The sequence below is a fragment of the Primulina tabacum genome, chromosome 7 (genome assembly GCF_025594145.1).
Source record: "Primulina tabacum isolate GXHZ01 chromosome 7, ASM2559414v2, whole genome shotgun sequence".
Lineage (NCBI taxonomy): Eukaryota > Viridiplantae > Streptophyta > Magnoliopsida > Lamiales > Gesneriaceae > Primulina > Primulina tabacum.
The window spans coordinates 39225814-39241038 of NC_134556.1; the positions used below are offsets into that span (position 1 = coordinate 39225814).

The following is a 15225-nucleotide window of genomic DNA, read 5'->3' on the forward strand; positions in this document are numbered from 1 at the left end:
GTTTGCTTAGGCCATCTCCAACCCTAATTCTATTGCAAAAACCTGTGTGAGACCGTCTCAATGGTCGTATTTTATGAGACGGATCTCTCATTTGGGTCATCCATGAAAAAATATTACTTTTTATGCTAAGAATATTACTTTTTATTGTGAATATCGGTAGGGTTAGAGATGGCCTAACAGTTAAAGATTCGTGAGACCGTCTCACGATAGACCTACTCTAATTCTATTATAGTGCAAGTTTTGCACTAAAATAGTTGAATTTCTGCATCAAATTCAGCATCCAACTCCAACTCATTTATTTCAAATATTTATATTTGTGTTAAAATTAATATTTTCAATTATTATATTGTATTTTTACAAATTGTGTTATTGCATTAAAATTTGTATTTGTATTTTATTATTATATTATTTATAAATAATTAAACCAATCATTAATTAAATGTTTTTAGTTAATGTAAATAAATTTATTTAAAAATCTATTTATAAATTTATTTGATTAAATATTTTAATTTTTATGCTTAAATCTAATTATTAAAATATTAAAATAAATACTATACTATTATTTAAATAATATTTATGATATTTAATACAAATATTTATAATAAATAAAATCAAAATAAATAAATAAAATAAATAGGAGCTCTTGGCACAGAGCTCTCCTCAGCGCCAAATTTGGCACAAAAGAAATATCGCGGCCCATTGAAAAACATCTCCCTGCACTGCAGGGTTGGAAATGCTCTTAAAATTTATTTCAACATAGTTAGTTATATCCTTTCCAGAATATTGCAATCACCAAGTTGAGTAATCGGTTTGAATTTTTTTTTTGTGACATGACAACTTACCGTTGTTATTTTTCGATAGACATTGGAAAAATCTACGGACTAATGTGATAGCATCCAAATCACTATAATCGAGTAAATCATACTGAACAAGCCTCGTATGATAAATTCGTCTAAAAAAAATGTTGACAAAGGGATTCGAAAGTCGTTTGATCTAACTTGAGATCCCTCAGTTGCACAAACAACATCATTTTATTATCATTGTTGTTATCTAAATTAGTTTTTTACTTTATCGAAAGTTTAAAATTTTAAAATATTAACTATAATTTTCAGAGATTATAGATTGATCATGGTGGGCCGATTCCCTTTATCGTTACAGGCTTAATTTATACTTGTAGGATTGTGTCAGTGGCCGAAGTAAATCATTTTCATGAATAATATTTGGCTCAGATATTGATCCAATATTTTCGTGTAAAATGGCATGAGCAAAAGATTGAACCATTTACAGTTTTATATATTATGGAATTATTTAAATTTTTCTCAAAAAAGTTAAAATTTTCATAAATATCCTATCATATCCTAAAAGTGTGAGACATTTCATGTAATAGATGAATTAGTCGAGAGTCTCCGAATTAAAATATGTCGTAACTAAACTATTAAATTGAATGTTGACTTTTTCATTTGTATATTTGGTTAAAATATTATCGATGATTATAAGTTTAAATTACTATGTATTTTGATACATTAAAATTTTAATAACGATATATTTTCACATAAAAATTTATGATTTTTGCAATTATTTTAATCCACTCAAATTTAAAATCCTAGCTTTTCCCCGCAAGTTAATCCATCCTTTAAAATCTATCTTCTGTAGCATCGATTTAACCGAGGACCTTGATTTGCTAGATGCTAATAGACGGGGCCAGATTTGACTTAATTACATGTATTGTTTAGCCATCTCCTCCGACAAGAGCGGGTCCCTTGGTTTACATAGGTATCTCAAGTGGAGGCAGAGAGTTTAATTGAAATGCATGCTTGCCTGTACACCAACAATATGTTGGATCAAGCTGAGAATTATAGCCAGACATTGAAGTAAACGTAGGAAAGCATAGTTGAGCATGGCGAGACTAAATGAAATGATGTCTTGTGCTAAGTGAACACTTGTACTCATGCCAAATATAATCGAGTAAGGTTGTCTGAGTGGACCACCTACGAAAGCACATTATTTCTGATAATATGTTTTTAAGGATTATGGGTCGATGGCTATCATGGTAAGTAGGATCCCTTGACCGTTAGAGCCCGGACAAAATATAATTGATATCTCGTTAACGGACTCATCAAAATCAGGCTCAAACCAGATTTAAAACCCCTGACCCACCCCTAGTCAAGGCAGAAGACCCATTATGGACATCGGGTATTCTTCTATAAATATCAGGTTTGAGAGTCTAATAGGCATTCAAGATATTGATTCCTAGCAGCTTCCTTAGCTGCTCTCTCACATTTTATTATCAATACATGGACACTCCCCCGACCCTCTTCTAACGGTCTTTTTTGTGATTTCAGGTATAGAGTAAATTCAAGGTCTGCATGCGAGCTGGTATCATCTTTTGGAACCGATCCCTATATTTTTAATGAGTATCAATAATTATAGAGTAGAAAATGACAAGTTAGATTTCTAATTCTTATTTGAAAAGTCAATCATAAAATTCCAAGAAATCTTTTTTTCTTGATGCAATTCAACATCAATGTCCCTTGTACATCAAAGATTCATGCATAACTAAAAAAATGCCCGTTATATAGATATCCCACAATTTCCATGCAAATAAAATACAAAGAAAAAAAAACTGAAAAAGCCAGATGAAGGTTTTTTCAACTCATAAACTATGGCTCTCCCCTTGCAAAACTGAACCAGTTTCTTTCAGGAAAAAGTACACTCTTTCATTGGCACCATATAATTACTCTCGATCAGCAAAATGTTGCAGTATCGGATCTCCTTGCCTTGTTGAGTGGAATCAATCACAAGTATTGTTTGTGTATCCTGGATCTGTTCTCTTCCCACCATAGCCTTGCATGCACCTGCCCGAATTTCTCTCGGCTAAAATAGATTTTGATTTTAAGTCAAATTAGAACAAGTACTGAACAACAAGACTTCCACTCAAGGTTCAATTCAAGCTTAAAAGTCTTGAGGTGGAGAAAATACTGTTAACATTCATGACCATCTATGTTGCGTTTATTTAAGAAGACGGGAGACTGGCAGGAGCGAGTTGCAATCTTGTTTTACAGACGGACTCTCTGCTACAACTTTATAATAAAACTGAAATCCATTGGAACAGCTAAGTCCTGGGCCTGATCAAGTAAGACTCTCCTTTATCGTGGGGGGACTAGTTCATATTTGTCCACACGGTTACAAAAATAATTAGTCCATGTTGCTAGAGCAGTCCATTGATTGCATATATTTATGCATCAATTTATTACATTTTTCACAATTCGATTAGGGACTCAGTAGTACAGGAATGATTTTCAGATAGAGATGTAAAATGCAATTAATCAAGACAAGTTAAGGAAACATATAACTATATAAGCTAACCTGAATCTCACACGTCTCATTTCTTTTTTACCATCAGGCAGTGCTCGAATTGTAATATACACACCGGGCTCGTCCTGTTCGACCCATTCACTTTCCAGATCGCTGACATTGCTTATAGATATCTCTCCAGAGCGATCAGCATCTCTCGAGGAGCTAGTTCGAATTGAAACATCCATGGAGGATGTCTCTGTTTTAGTACCACTGATACTCGAGAGTTTTGGTGTTGAGGAAACACCACATGAATCGTAGTTAGAGCGAGAATGTGTCGATTGATGGTCTAGTGAATCCGACGATGAGTACGATATCCCATTTCCCACCTGCCGAAAAAAGGTATGAGGCAGAGGTTCTCTACCTAATGGTGGCGTAACCGGGCTGTTTTGAATAGATTCTATCTTTGAACTGCTGCTGCCATCTTCGGATCTCGGGGTTGTTGGAAGGGGAAAAGCTTGGCGGTTTAATCTTTGTACGTTGTAAAGTTCTATCACCTTTTCACAATTTTCGGCCCACCACCTTTGGGCTTGCCATTGGTTGAATGTTTCTCGGCTAAAGAATCATGAAATTGTAAACAGTTTGAGCAAAATTTACGGTGATTAAGGAACAAGATTTCCTATCATCATCATTCACTGCACAATTCAAATATTATACGACACATCTGAGAAATCATTCTGACTTATCAAAGAATCATTTTAAACTTTATTTCATAGGTTGTCCATTATCGCAAGAAAGTCCGTTGCAGCAGTGGGAGCCATGATTTTCATATAGGACGACGAAACTAAAGTTCTAGAACTCAAAAAATCTAGAGGTGATGAAATCTTGAAATCATATAACACAAACAAAGATTAAAATTTATTCTAAAAAAGTTGAAAATGAAAGCGGGGATAGTCCTATACAAGATTCATCAGTAAATATGAAGGAACTGAAAATCATCGTGGTTTGGGCTTGTGCGTTAAAGTTGAATGGTCTTTGACATGATTTAAAGATAATCCAATTATTAAATCATGTAATGGACAGTGAGTCATAATCCATCGTAAGGACCAAAAACTACATATTTACCGTTAGTAGGAATTTATTTTCAAGCGAGGCGTTCATCAATCTATATCAAGTGTCATCAATGGTATATTGTCTGCCATCAATGTTTAGAAGCCAGTTTCAGATGCCCATCTTGTCACCAGCCCAGTTTCGTGGTCACACAGATTTGTGCATTTCATAGACAAAAAATTGACAAGAAAACAGTTCACAAGATGAAAAAGTCAAGAGGCGTGAGGAAGATGGAAACGAAAGCAATGCCAATCCCCGACAAAACGACAACAATAAGTAAAAGGCTTCCCAACAGTTGGGGCCCACTGAAATGTTTTCTTCGAATTTTAATTTGGCTTCCTAAACTTTTGAAAATGGTGTATTGGTTTTGTCCTATTTTTCTTTTCCTCATGGCCCAATTCATAAAGATTAGCGTAATTTCGTCAAAACATTTATGCTTGTTTTTCTTGTTCGCCCACAAAGCCTTGCTTTCAATGTCATTGATTATGAATTCATTCGGAGAGACATAGTCAAAGAATAACTTCAAAAATAGAAAGCTCGAGGAAGGATGTTTATGTGAGCAATTCCAAGTAATATGAGATTAAATTTGCTCGATATTTTTCTCTTTTTCGACATTTTTTACTTTGTTAAAAAATTTAAATGTCATAAATACTAATATCTCAAATTTAAGACCTTTATCCCGGAATTTTCTCCCGAAAAAAAATTATTTAAAAATTTTAATGAGGTTTTTACTATAAAACTACCCAAAAAGACTTGCGTAATTACAATAGTTAGCATTATAGCCATAAAATATTTTTACACCAACCAAGCAAGCATGCAAAGCTTTTACCCTAAAGTCAAAAAAACACTCATAGCCATTTAAGTTTTCCATAGACCATATTTCATCATTCTTAATTATGCTACACCAATAAAAAATCCTATTATGCGTTTTAACTATTCCAAATATTATTCTCCACTAACCATATAATAAGTATAATTATTCTATCTAGGGACATAAATTTGTGAACCTGCATTTTGTGCTATTTTTTAACAAAAATAAATTGAATTAATTAAATTTAATAAATATCGAACTAAATTTGTGTTTGGATTTATTGAAACCAAATTTTGAGAAAATGGTCAAATGATCTAATTGTCTCGACTCTAGATTCTCCTATGTGGTGGGGTTACCTTACTTTGGATGTAGAAATTTATACATAAAATTTTACTTCTATTGGAAAAATAGCGAAATTACCAAAACGTACCCGAATCGAATCCGCTTAAGGTCGTTTCCGCCACGTGGTAAGGACACAAAGGTAATTAAGACCCCCGGTTCCACCTGTGCCACCCACTCCTTCGGCTCGCTCTCTTCCACGAACACAAACGGGTCGACTCGCCGGCCACTGGCAGATGCCGGAGTCCCCTCCCCGCTGGAAATCCCCTTCAACCTCGCCTCAAGCTCCCTCCGCCCGGCCGTCGAACTGGAGTTGAAGCTCCCCGTACGCCTATACGACCAACGGAATTTGTCGGGAGCCACCGACTCAGGCTCGCCGCCGCCTCTGAAGCTTCTGGACCTCCTTTGCTGCGGTGCCGGCTCAGTTGTGCATGGTGCGCAGTGCCGATACGCACCTGACGCCTTCAATGCCATGTCCTTTATCTACGACGCCACATTTAGCATTCAATAAACTTCTTTATAAAAAAAATGGAAAATAGAAACTTGTACTCTGAACTCCTTCAGAGAAAAATTCATGGAACAATCACTTAAATTTACACGTCCAATCACCTGAGAAGAAAGGTTTTTGATACTTTGTTTATTAGGAGTGACGTTGGAACTAGGTTTCTCCCCCTGGTGATCAACGGACGATTCATCACTCGTTTGCTTCGAACGTGCTATGCAAGTAAGCATTTTCTATCGTCTCTGCAAATATGATTCAGGAACAGATAAAAAAGAAGAAACGAAATCAAACGATCTGTAAAAAATCAAATAAAAAAACAACCCAACTAAAAAATAAACAGAATCACAGAACTATAACATAGAAAAATACAGCTAAAAATTTTCCGATGGGACAGTGTATTTAATGGATAGAAAGGAAGAGTTTACAATACATGAAAGAAAAAAAGAGAACGAATAAAAAACAGAGTGGTGATTTCGGTGAAGCGGCACTCGCAAATCCCGCCCTTCAATAATGGCGCCATTAAAGAGATGCATGTTCCCACTGATTATAAGGTGTGTGTACGAACAAAGCAACGGTCAACACGAGATTCTATAATCTGATTGCATTACATGTACTCTATGCATAAAAATATCGAGATATTGCGTGATCAGAAAGAAAAATTACAAGAATTCTGATGATTTTTGAGGAAGATTTTATCTCAGAATCGTGGAGATGGGAAGAGAATCAGAGAAAAATGTGACGGGAAGATGGTGCTTCGTTGCCTTCTTGGAGGAAACCGGAAGATTTGTAAAGCAAATTGAAAACTGTTGCCTTCGAGAGTTTTGAGGCTTTAAACCTTGCTTTAAATATTCTTTTTTTCCTTTTAGCTTTTGATTTACTTTATTTTATTTTATTCGATAAATTCTGATGTGATAGATTCATTAACTATAATATAAATTGAAGAGTTTTCAGCTTAATTAATTAATATTCTAGATCAATTTAAGTTATTTATAATTATTATTACAATTATAAATAATTTATCTCATACTTTTATAAATCCAAAAGTATATATATACATGGAAGTCGTATTTTAATATTTATTAAAAAATAGAGATGTTATAGTCATAAATTCGTAATAAATTTATGAAATAAACTTGTATGTCGTTATGTTATTAGTTTTGTATAATTTAAAAGTCAAGATGTATTAATTCTACATAAATCTAGCAGTATCTAATACAAAATTTCGTTTAGTTTTAAAAAGTCATTTTTAAAAAATTTTTACGATATTCAAATTTTCAATCAACTTTTAATAATTCATGAAAATCATTAATATACATGCATAAAAGCTTTTATAAAATACAGTTACAAAATGTCAAAATTATAATTTAAGTAATATATACATCTATCTTTATTTTTATTTTACATTAAATAAATACGTTTTCAATAAAATTTATATGATTTAAATGATTAACTTAAAATAATATTATTATTTTTAAATATATATATTACTTAAATTATTTCATCTTATTTACGAGTTTAGCTCGTTTAAAATTAAAATATTATTATACATTTGAAATGAAAGAGTACTACACAGAGAAAAAATCACATTTGCATAAAATTATAAAATAAAATTTAATTAAAAGTTCTAAAATATGTAAAAATACTAATTTAATGATTGTTGGTGTATCGTTCTCAAATAAGCACTACTAATTCGGCACAAACTTGGTGATGCACTTGACTGTCACGTAGTTCGGAATTTATCTGGAGATAGTCATGAAATCTTTGGGTTGAGTTTTGGATGGGTTGTGTTGGTTTGCCACATTCATCATTTTACAAATTTGTCATGTGACCCATTAATTTTCAACAATAATTTTGTGCAAATAATGCATGCTAACATAAGATCTCTTAAAATTGCTAATCGAGCTTGGAGAATCTCAAATGCTTGTTTGACATATTTTCTTGCATCCTCTTGTCTCTCCTTGAACAACCTCCTTTTGAGATTCTCCTGACAAGGAAAAGCTTTTACGAAAGTAGCTCATTTCGGATATATTTCATATGTTAGATAATACATATTTGTATATTGAGTGTTGTTGGCCATGAAATTAATCTCCGGAGCATTTTCTTGCAATAAGATATTGAATATGAGAGATTTGTACAACACAATAATATCATTATGTGAACCGACGATACCAAACAAGGCATGCCATCCACAAGTCTTGAGACGAGACCGTTTCAAGCACGATTGTTCGTGACTTATAATCTCTTGTAAATCGAAATTTCCATACAACTGGGGATTTTTTTCATTCTCACTGCGTGCAATCATAGCTGACCAACATTCCAGGGAGGTCGTCCCTCTCATCAAGCATTTGAAAAAAACATTGAATATCATCAACATTGGGCCTTCTCAATTATCAATCACCAAATAATTCAATTACATATCCACTGAATTTGAAAAGACATTTGATAATAGTTGATTCACACATATGTAGATACTCATCAAGATGGTCGGTCGGGACTCCATAAGTCAAATGACAAACCACAGTCGTGAATTTTCGCAGCAGTGACAAACATTTTCTTCTTACATCATTGTCATCATGCTGAAAATACAATGAATGACTTGCGAGTGCATTCACTACACGACGTATTAACTCTATTCACATTCAAAACCGTAATATTAGATATCGATACACGGAGTTTTATGAAAAATAATCATCGAAGAACTTCACGTATCCGGCTTCATGATTCTTTAGTTTTCGTTAAAAGCTAACGGAAAGTTAACGATAAAACGAAAATGAGTGAATTTAAGAAAGTTCAAAGATGAACTCGACCAACCCAATTGAAGAGAGACCATTTTACAAAGTAATAAACAGAAAGAACGTAAATAGCACTAACTCATCTTTGAAAACACTACAAAAGGAAATATAGAAAAAAATTATTAAAACCCAAAATATGAGTAAATTTGCGTTAAATCCTCGCACTAAAATTAAGTTTTTATCGAGTCATTGTCAAAAAAAATTGTGTTTGCACTTCTTGGTTTACAGAAAAAAATTTATGCGCTCTCCAGATCCACATGTTTTTTCTCGGATAAAAATCGATACAAAACATTAAAAATATGATGTTAATATATGATATCCGAGTACCTAAAATTTCATATATAATATTAATATTTGAATTTAAAGTACTCAAACATATATATCAAATATTGATATCAATAACACATTTGTTTTTTCAAATAAAAATGGATGGAAAACATTGAAACATGGTACCAATATATGTTATTTAAATACCAATTGTTTCAGATATGATAACAATATATGATTTTTGAGTACTCAAACATATATATCAAATGTTGATATTAATAAATTTGTTCTAATTTTTTAGTCAAAATCATATCTAAAATATATGATCCTCGAATATTATGTATTAATATCATATTTTCAATTTTTTGTATCGATTTTAATTCGTGAAAACATGTGAGCGTAAAGAATGCATGATTTTTTTCACGAATCAAGAAATAAACAATATATTTTATGTCATGAGTCAAATACAAAAGTAAGTTTGATTTTAAGGATTTATAGGAGGAAAAAATTACAAAATAATAATTTTTGTTGAAAAAGTTTTTGAGAAAATTTTCTCTCAGCTCATCATCGTGACTGAACTGAAAAGAAAAAGGAGAGCCAAAGTCTCCGTCCCTCAACGTTCTCCGACTCTGCCATCCCTTCGTTATTCGAGTCAAATAACAGAATCTACGAGCGATACACACCGCGACAGCTTAAACACTTGTTTGAACTGCGAAAGCAGTGCGTGGGGACGAAGAGCTGGAAGGGCATCGATCATGGTCTCATACGTGAACGCTTTGCTCTACGGGGTGGGCGGAATAGTTGTGGCGGGAATGGCATTATTGGTGGCGTTTCAGGAAAAGCTAGTCTACGTGCCGGTGTTGCCTGGGCTCACTAAATCTTACCCCATCACCCCCGCACGCCTACGCCTATTTTATGAGGACGTTTGGCTCACCTCTTCCGATGGCGTCCGCCTCCATTCCTGGTTCATCAAGCTCTTACCCGATTGCAGAGGTAGGTTTCTTTTCGTATGTGGTTGTTATTTCTGTATTTTATTTTGTTAATGGGTTTCTATTGGCGCGGTTGCATGTATGATGTCATGGCTTCGTATCCAATTGATTGAAGAAAATCAGTTGCGGGATGTTTAGGGCTTTGTGTTGCTCGGGGATGAAGAAATAGGTTTGATTGCGATCCGTTTGAGACAAAATCCTTGAGAGTGGTTTGTTGGGTTAGGGTTTACTGTTCATTTACTTTGGGATACTGGATGTTTTTTGTGGTGAGATGAGATTCGAATGAAGGAGAAACTGATTCATGGAAGTGCTTTTATGGAATAGAGCGAAAGCTATTATATTGTATTGTTGAGTTAAGCTTATTGCTATTAGTGTCTACTTGTGAGCTGAATGCTATGAGTTGAAGTTTTTAATATACGTTCTGGAAATAGATTAATATTAATATTCTTTACGTATGATTCTTTGCTGATTGCTCACATAACCACGAAATGCAATATTTGGCACAAGGAGTCATTCCACAGTGAAGGTCTTCCTATTTTTTCAGAGTTGTTTCGTGGAAAATTTTTTTCCTCTGTTCATTCAACTGTTACATAGAAAGAAGGAAGTCTTTCATGATGCAAATGTACTTGTAAACGGAGAGAGTAGTAAGAAGAAAGTAAGTAGGAAGCAGCAGCTGCAGTTACAGTTGGATAGTCTTTGAAGTGCGTACTAAATGTGCAACTTTTTGTCCCTGTGGTTGCAGGACCAACGATTCTCTTCTTCCAAGAAAATGCTGGAAGTATCCTTTTTTCAGTTAGGTGTTAGAAACAAACATTGATGTAGTATTTTTCACATCTTTTTATGCTTTGAAAATGTTTCTTTTTGTTCGAGCACATTTGCTTTGTAGACAAAAAGATTTTAAAAATATTCTTCTCTGGGCCTTGATGATTTACTCGCAGACATTGCTCACCGTCTTGAAATGGTTCGAATTATGTTGCAAAGACTCCAATGTAATGTCTTCATGCTTTCCTATAGAGGGTAAGTGATTGGTTGTCTTTTTTTCATTAGTGGGTGTATTTGGACATATATGCTATGTTTTAGACTGACATTTAGATTGCTCTAACTTTGTGGTTCTCAGTTATGGTGCTAGTGACGGATTCCCTTCACAACATGGTATTTCAATGGATGCCCAGGTATTGTTTCCGGTTATTGTATTTCACTTGATGAAACGTTCCAGTTCCGTCCCTGCAATCTTCAAGTTTTGCTTGTTCTTTTTCGATGTTACTTTAATGTGGGGAGGAGTGGTAGCCTTTGGTAATTAGGCATGTCAATTCTAATCTTTCCCATAATCATGTGGAGTAGGCTGCACTGGATCATCTGAGTCAGAGGACAGATATTGACACATCCAGAATTGTAGTCTTTGGGAGGTCACTCGGGGGAGCTGTTGGATCAGTGCTTACCAAAAACAATCCAGATAAGGTAATGTCCTCGGGACCTGTCTCCCCTTAAAGACCTCTTCGGGATGTGAAACCGTACTTTTCCTTTTATCTGCTTACTTTCCATTTTCAGCTACTTCCGATCCCCCTTGTGTCTGGATATGGTTTCTATATTTAATTTTCTAGTTTTGTTCATCCTGATCAAGGTGACTAAATACTTGGTAGACTACGGCCATTGTTGAATATGATAATCATGCTTGTGAATTTAAAGAATAACTGATACCTTTTCATGTCTTGGATGGGATTACTGTTCATATTCACATCGCGGTTGCAAATTTCTGTGTGTTAATTGTGGTTTAAGTGACTATGTCCAGTCAGTCACATCATATTTACTGGTTTAAATTGTAGACTGTAATTTTTGACAGGTCTTATAGTTTTCAGTTGTATCTCCATGGAAGAGATTTTTTTCCTGTTGTTTTCACAGTTATGATCTTTTTTTCTTCTATAATAAAGCCGAAAATGTAATAAATTTCTACCTGGAACTGGTACCTTAGGCTGGAGAAGAAAACAATGTTGTAACATCCTCCTTTCATTTAGTTTTGACTTTGAATTTTTGTTTCTTTTCTTCTCATTTATATACTATATTTGTTACTCTCTGATTCTGCAAAAAAAGATTTTTGATCCAATTGTTTTCTTCACCCTTGCTGGATATGAGTGCTACCTTAGCAACAATTTGAAAATCATGTGGTACAGATGCATCATTTCGTATTGTTGATCGATCAAGTATATATTTACTTATTTGCTATTTATTTTTAAGAATTGTTCAAAGATGTTATTAGAATAATGTTATACTTTCAGGTGTGATCTCAAAAATTTCCTTTTCGTTTTGTGGCCTAATGGTATTCTTTCAGTCTTCATAATTCTTAATCTGTCATTTTTACCATTTTGCAGTTTATGGCCTGTGATTTTTTTTGTACTTGTTCTTCTCCTCGTAAATCTAGAAATAAAATACTTGTTCTGCTCCTCATAAATCTAGAAGTAAATATCTTCTGGTTACTAGAAATGTGTTGGGGTGTTCTGACTTTGACCCATGGAGCAACTGGTGTCTTCATTGTTTCAGGTGGCTGCACTAATATTGGAAAACACATTCACATCTATCCTGGACATGGCCGGAGTTCTACTGCCCTTTCTGAAATGGTTTATTGGAAAAAGTAGCTCAAAAGGTCCCGGGGTTTTGAATTTTCTTGTTCGTTCTCCATGGAGTACCATTGATGTAGTAAACGAGGTGAGGCTTACTTTAGATGTATACGCTGTTTAGTATCCTTTTTTGTGGCTCTTGACGTAATGACCATCAATTATCAACTTGGCTTCAATTTCACTAGCTTTACTTTAGTTTTCAAGTCTATCCAGCCGAGTTTAAAGAGAGCGAGCCGACCAGGATCTAAAGTGTAACGCTTAAATTTTAGTAAAGTTGAATGGTCAAAGGAAAGCTGACTTCGGTTGGACTCAAGTTCATTCGTAAAAATCATAAATATGATCTATTCTTGAAATAATGGAGTTAGTACTGGTATCCGAATATCTGGTTCTGGAATTGAAGTTTGCCTGCAATCCAGAATTTGCATCTGTTCTTTAAATCCTTTTTCAAAGGCAATTTTATTATTTTAAATTTAAAGCCATTTTTGTCATCTGATTGAAAGTGTCCTATCTGGCTTTCTTGTTTCTGCAATGTTCTCATATATACCGACAGAATTGTTTGAGTTTTAAAGCCACCACTGACCTGTTGTCATCCGATTCAAATTGTTCCATTGTGGTTTCTTGTTTCTGCCATGTTCTCATATGTGCTGACAGGATTTTTGTAACATTATTCTTGTCATTTATTATCTTCCATATACATGTCTGTCGTTTAAAGTTTGATGCTTTGAACTGCAGATCAGACAACCAATCCTTTTTCTCTCTGGACTACAAGATGAAATGGTACCCCCGTTGCACATGCAATTGTTATATGCTAAGGCCGCTGCACGCAATCAACAGTGTTTATTTGTGGAGTTTCCTACGGGAATGCATATGGATACATGGTTGTCTGGTGGTGACCGGTATTGGAGAACAATTCAGGAGTTCTTTGAAAAGAGCGTCCCAGATAAGAGATTGACGGCTCCTCTGAAAGTGGTATGTTTCAAATTTATTTTGCGCCAAATTAATGCAAAGGGTTGCAAATTCCGGTATCTATTATTATAATTATTGATTGATTAATTAAAACTTACCTCCTCTTGTTTTACCTTTTTGGTGGTTTTGGGGTGGAGGTTAAGAAAGTGACACTGATGTTTGCCATTTATTTCCCGTTCCCTCAGTTCTCTGCTCTTGTAAACTAGCTCGCCTTATGTATATTTGCCTCTGCTATCTACCAAAAGACTTCATATGTTCATACCCTGCGCGAGTTCGATATTTCTACCAAGACTTGGGAGGCTAGATGTATTGATTTTGCTCAAGTAGATCAGTGGGATTTTTTACCTTTTCTTTTTCGTTTTTTGCCATCTATTTATATTGTGAGAGTCATCAGAAATCTTGTTTCTTCAAACTAATAGCTACTCTATGTCCCAGTCCAAATTGATACATCATTATGCACTTGTGTCAGATTTGGATGCTCATTGATCTGCTGCCACTTAAGGACGACAGCCGGATTCAGCAGTTATGCCCTTTGTTTGGATTTTGCAGTGACCAAGAGCTATCTGTGATTGTCCAATACCGTGTTTGCCAGTGTTTTTCATTGGATGCATGATGTTCAGAAGAGGCAGAGATTGTTAGACGCTTTAGGTACATAGCATGATACCAACGCATCATATCTATCAGACTATCTAAAATTTACTCATTAAATTTGAAACATACATTTATTATTCTCCTAGATTGTTTCTCTATTGTGATAATGCTTGCTATGCAACAGTCGACATGGTTCTGTTTGTAATGAAAGAGCCAATGTTGCATTGTCTTTACCATCGTTTTACAGTACCATCTTTTCTTGTCTCATTTCATCTGTGTGGTGTCATCGCTCATCTTCAATTTTGTCTTGTTTTTTCTTAAAAACATCATAAAAAGCAAAGGAGTTCCTGGGTGTGTCCCCATTTTAACTCAAAACATTCTCTTCGCCTACGCGAGATTATATAACAACGTATAGTAATTTGGGAATCGTCTCCATATTCATGTGGATATTTATGTTTTACAATAATCTAAATTGGTTTGGTGTAAAAATTTAAATATGTGAGTTACATGTATCATTAACAAAAATAGTTTTTGGTTACAACGCAATGTGTTCTACTCTAATGGTCAATTATTGAATTCCATTAATTTTAAATATGTTGTAAACATGGACTTGCCAATTTTTTTAGAACCATTAGGGGATCAACTATGAGATATGTTATTCCGACGGGCACTGGATCTATCGAAAAAATTAAACATTATAATTATATTTGATCATATTAACATAATCACAAAAACTCATGTGAAATTATCTCATTGATCAATTTTGTGACATAAATATTTTATTTGAGTTATTCACGAAAAATATTATTTTTTATGTTAAAATTATTTTTTTTATATTGAAAATATGAGCATGATTGATGCAGTTCACGACGAATAAATATCCATAAGATTATATCTCAAAAGACTTACTCACAAAATAATAGAAGATTTTATTTTCAATCAAATAAAGGAC

The 15225-nt window shown here is 34.1% G+C and overlaps 2 protein-coding genes across 4 annotated transcripts; one reads left to right on the top strand and one right to left on the bottom strand.

The window, feature by feature from the left end:
• Positions 1–2504: 2504 nt before the first annotated feature.
• LOC142551923 (protein Brevis radix-like 4) lies at positions 2505–6879 on the bottom strand. Of its 2 annotated transcripts, none has more exons than XM_075661430.1 (5): positions 6720–6879; positions 6164–6298; positions 5646–6037; positions 3367–3909; positions 2505–2855 (listed from the first exon to the last, which is right to left on the bottom strand). In XM_075661430.1, exons 2-5 carry the CDS (start codon positions 6284–6286, stop codon positions 2792–2794), a joined length of 1122 nt encoding a protein of 373 aa, XP_075517545.1. In that variant the 5' UTR covers positions 6287–6298; positions 6720–6879; the 3' UTR covers positions 2505–2791. The 2 variants fall into 2 exon arrangements, with proteins under 2 accessions (XP_075517545.1, XP_075517543.1); XM_075661428.1 differs by having other exon boundaries at positions 2505–2874.
• A 2784-nt stretch (positions 6880–9663) lies between these two features.
• On the top strand, positions 9664–14507 carry LOC142551926 (alpha/beta hydrolase domain-containing protein WAV2-like). 2 transcript variants are annotated; one of them, XM_075661433.1, is made up of 8 exons: positions 9664–10108; positions 10847–10882; positions 11043–11121; positions 11222–11276; positions 11446–11562; positions 12640–12804; positions 13449–13685; positions 14152–14507. In XM_075661433.1, exons 1-8 carry the CDS (start codon positions 9871–9873, stop codon positions 14293–14295), a joined length of 1071 nt encoding a protein of 356 aa, XP_075517548.1. In that variant the 5' UTR covers positions 9664–9870; the 3' UTR covers positions 14296–14507. The 2 variants fall into 2 exon arrangements, with proteins under 2 accessions (XP_075517548.1, XP_075517549.1); XM_075661434.1 differs by having other exon boundaries at positions 14232–14507.
• The last annotated feature ends 718 nt before the right edge of the window (positions 14508–15225 follow it).

What these genes read in the sequence shown, in the direction of transcription:
- LOC142551923 (XM_075661428.1), bottom strand. Translation starts at nt 6,286, where the DNA reads ATGCTTACTTGCATAGCACGTTCGAAGCAAACGAGTGATGAATCGTCC. An exon ending in TCAAAAACCTTTCTTCTCAG is followed by an intron (nt 6,038 to 6,163) that starts GTGATTGGACGT and finishes GTGGCGTCGTAG; the next exon opens with ATAAAGGACATGGCATTGAA. An exon ending in CTTAAGCGGATTCGATTCGG is followed by an intron (nt 3,910 to 5,645) that starts GTACGTTTTGGT and finishes ATGATTCTTTAG; the next exon opens with CCGAGAAACATTCAACCAAT.
- LOC142551926 (XM_075661433.1), top strand. Translation starts at nt 9,871, where the DNA reads ATGGTCTCATACGTGAACGCTTTGCTCTACGGGGTGGGCGGAATAGTT. An exon ending in GCTCTTACCCGATTGCAGAG is followed by an intron (nt 10,109 to 10,846) that starts GTAGGTTTCTTT and finishes CTGTGGTTGCAG; the next exon opens with GACCAACGATTCTCTTCTTC. An exon ending in TTCATGCTTTCCTATAGAGG is followed by an intron (nt 11,122 to 11,221) that starts GTAAGTGATTGG and finishes TGTGGTTCTCAG; the next exon opens with TTATGGTGCTAGTGACGGAT.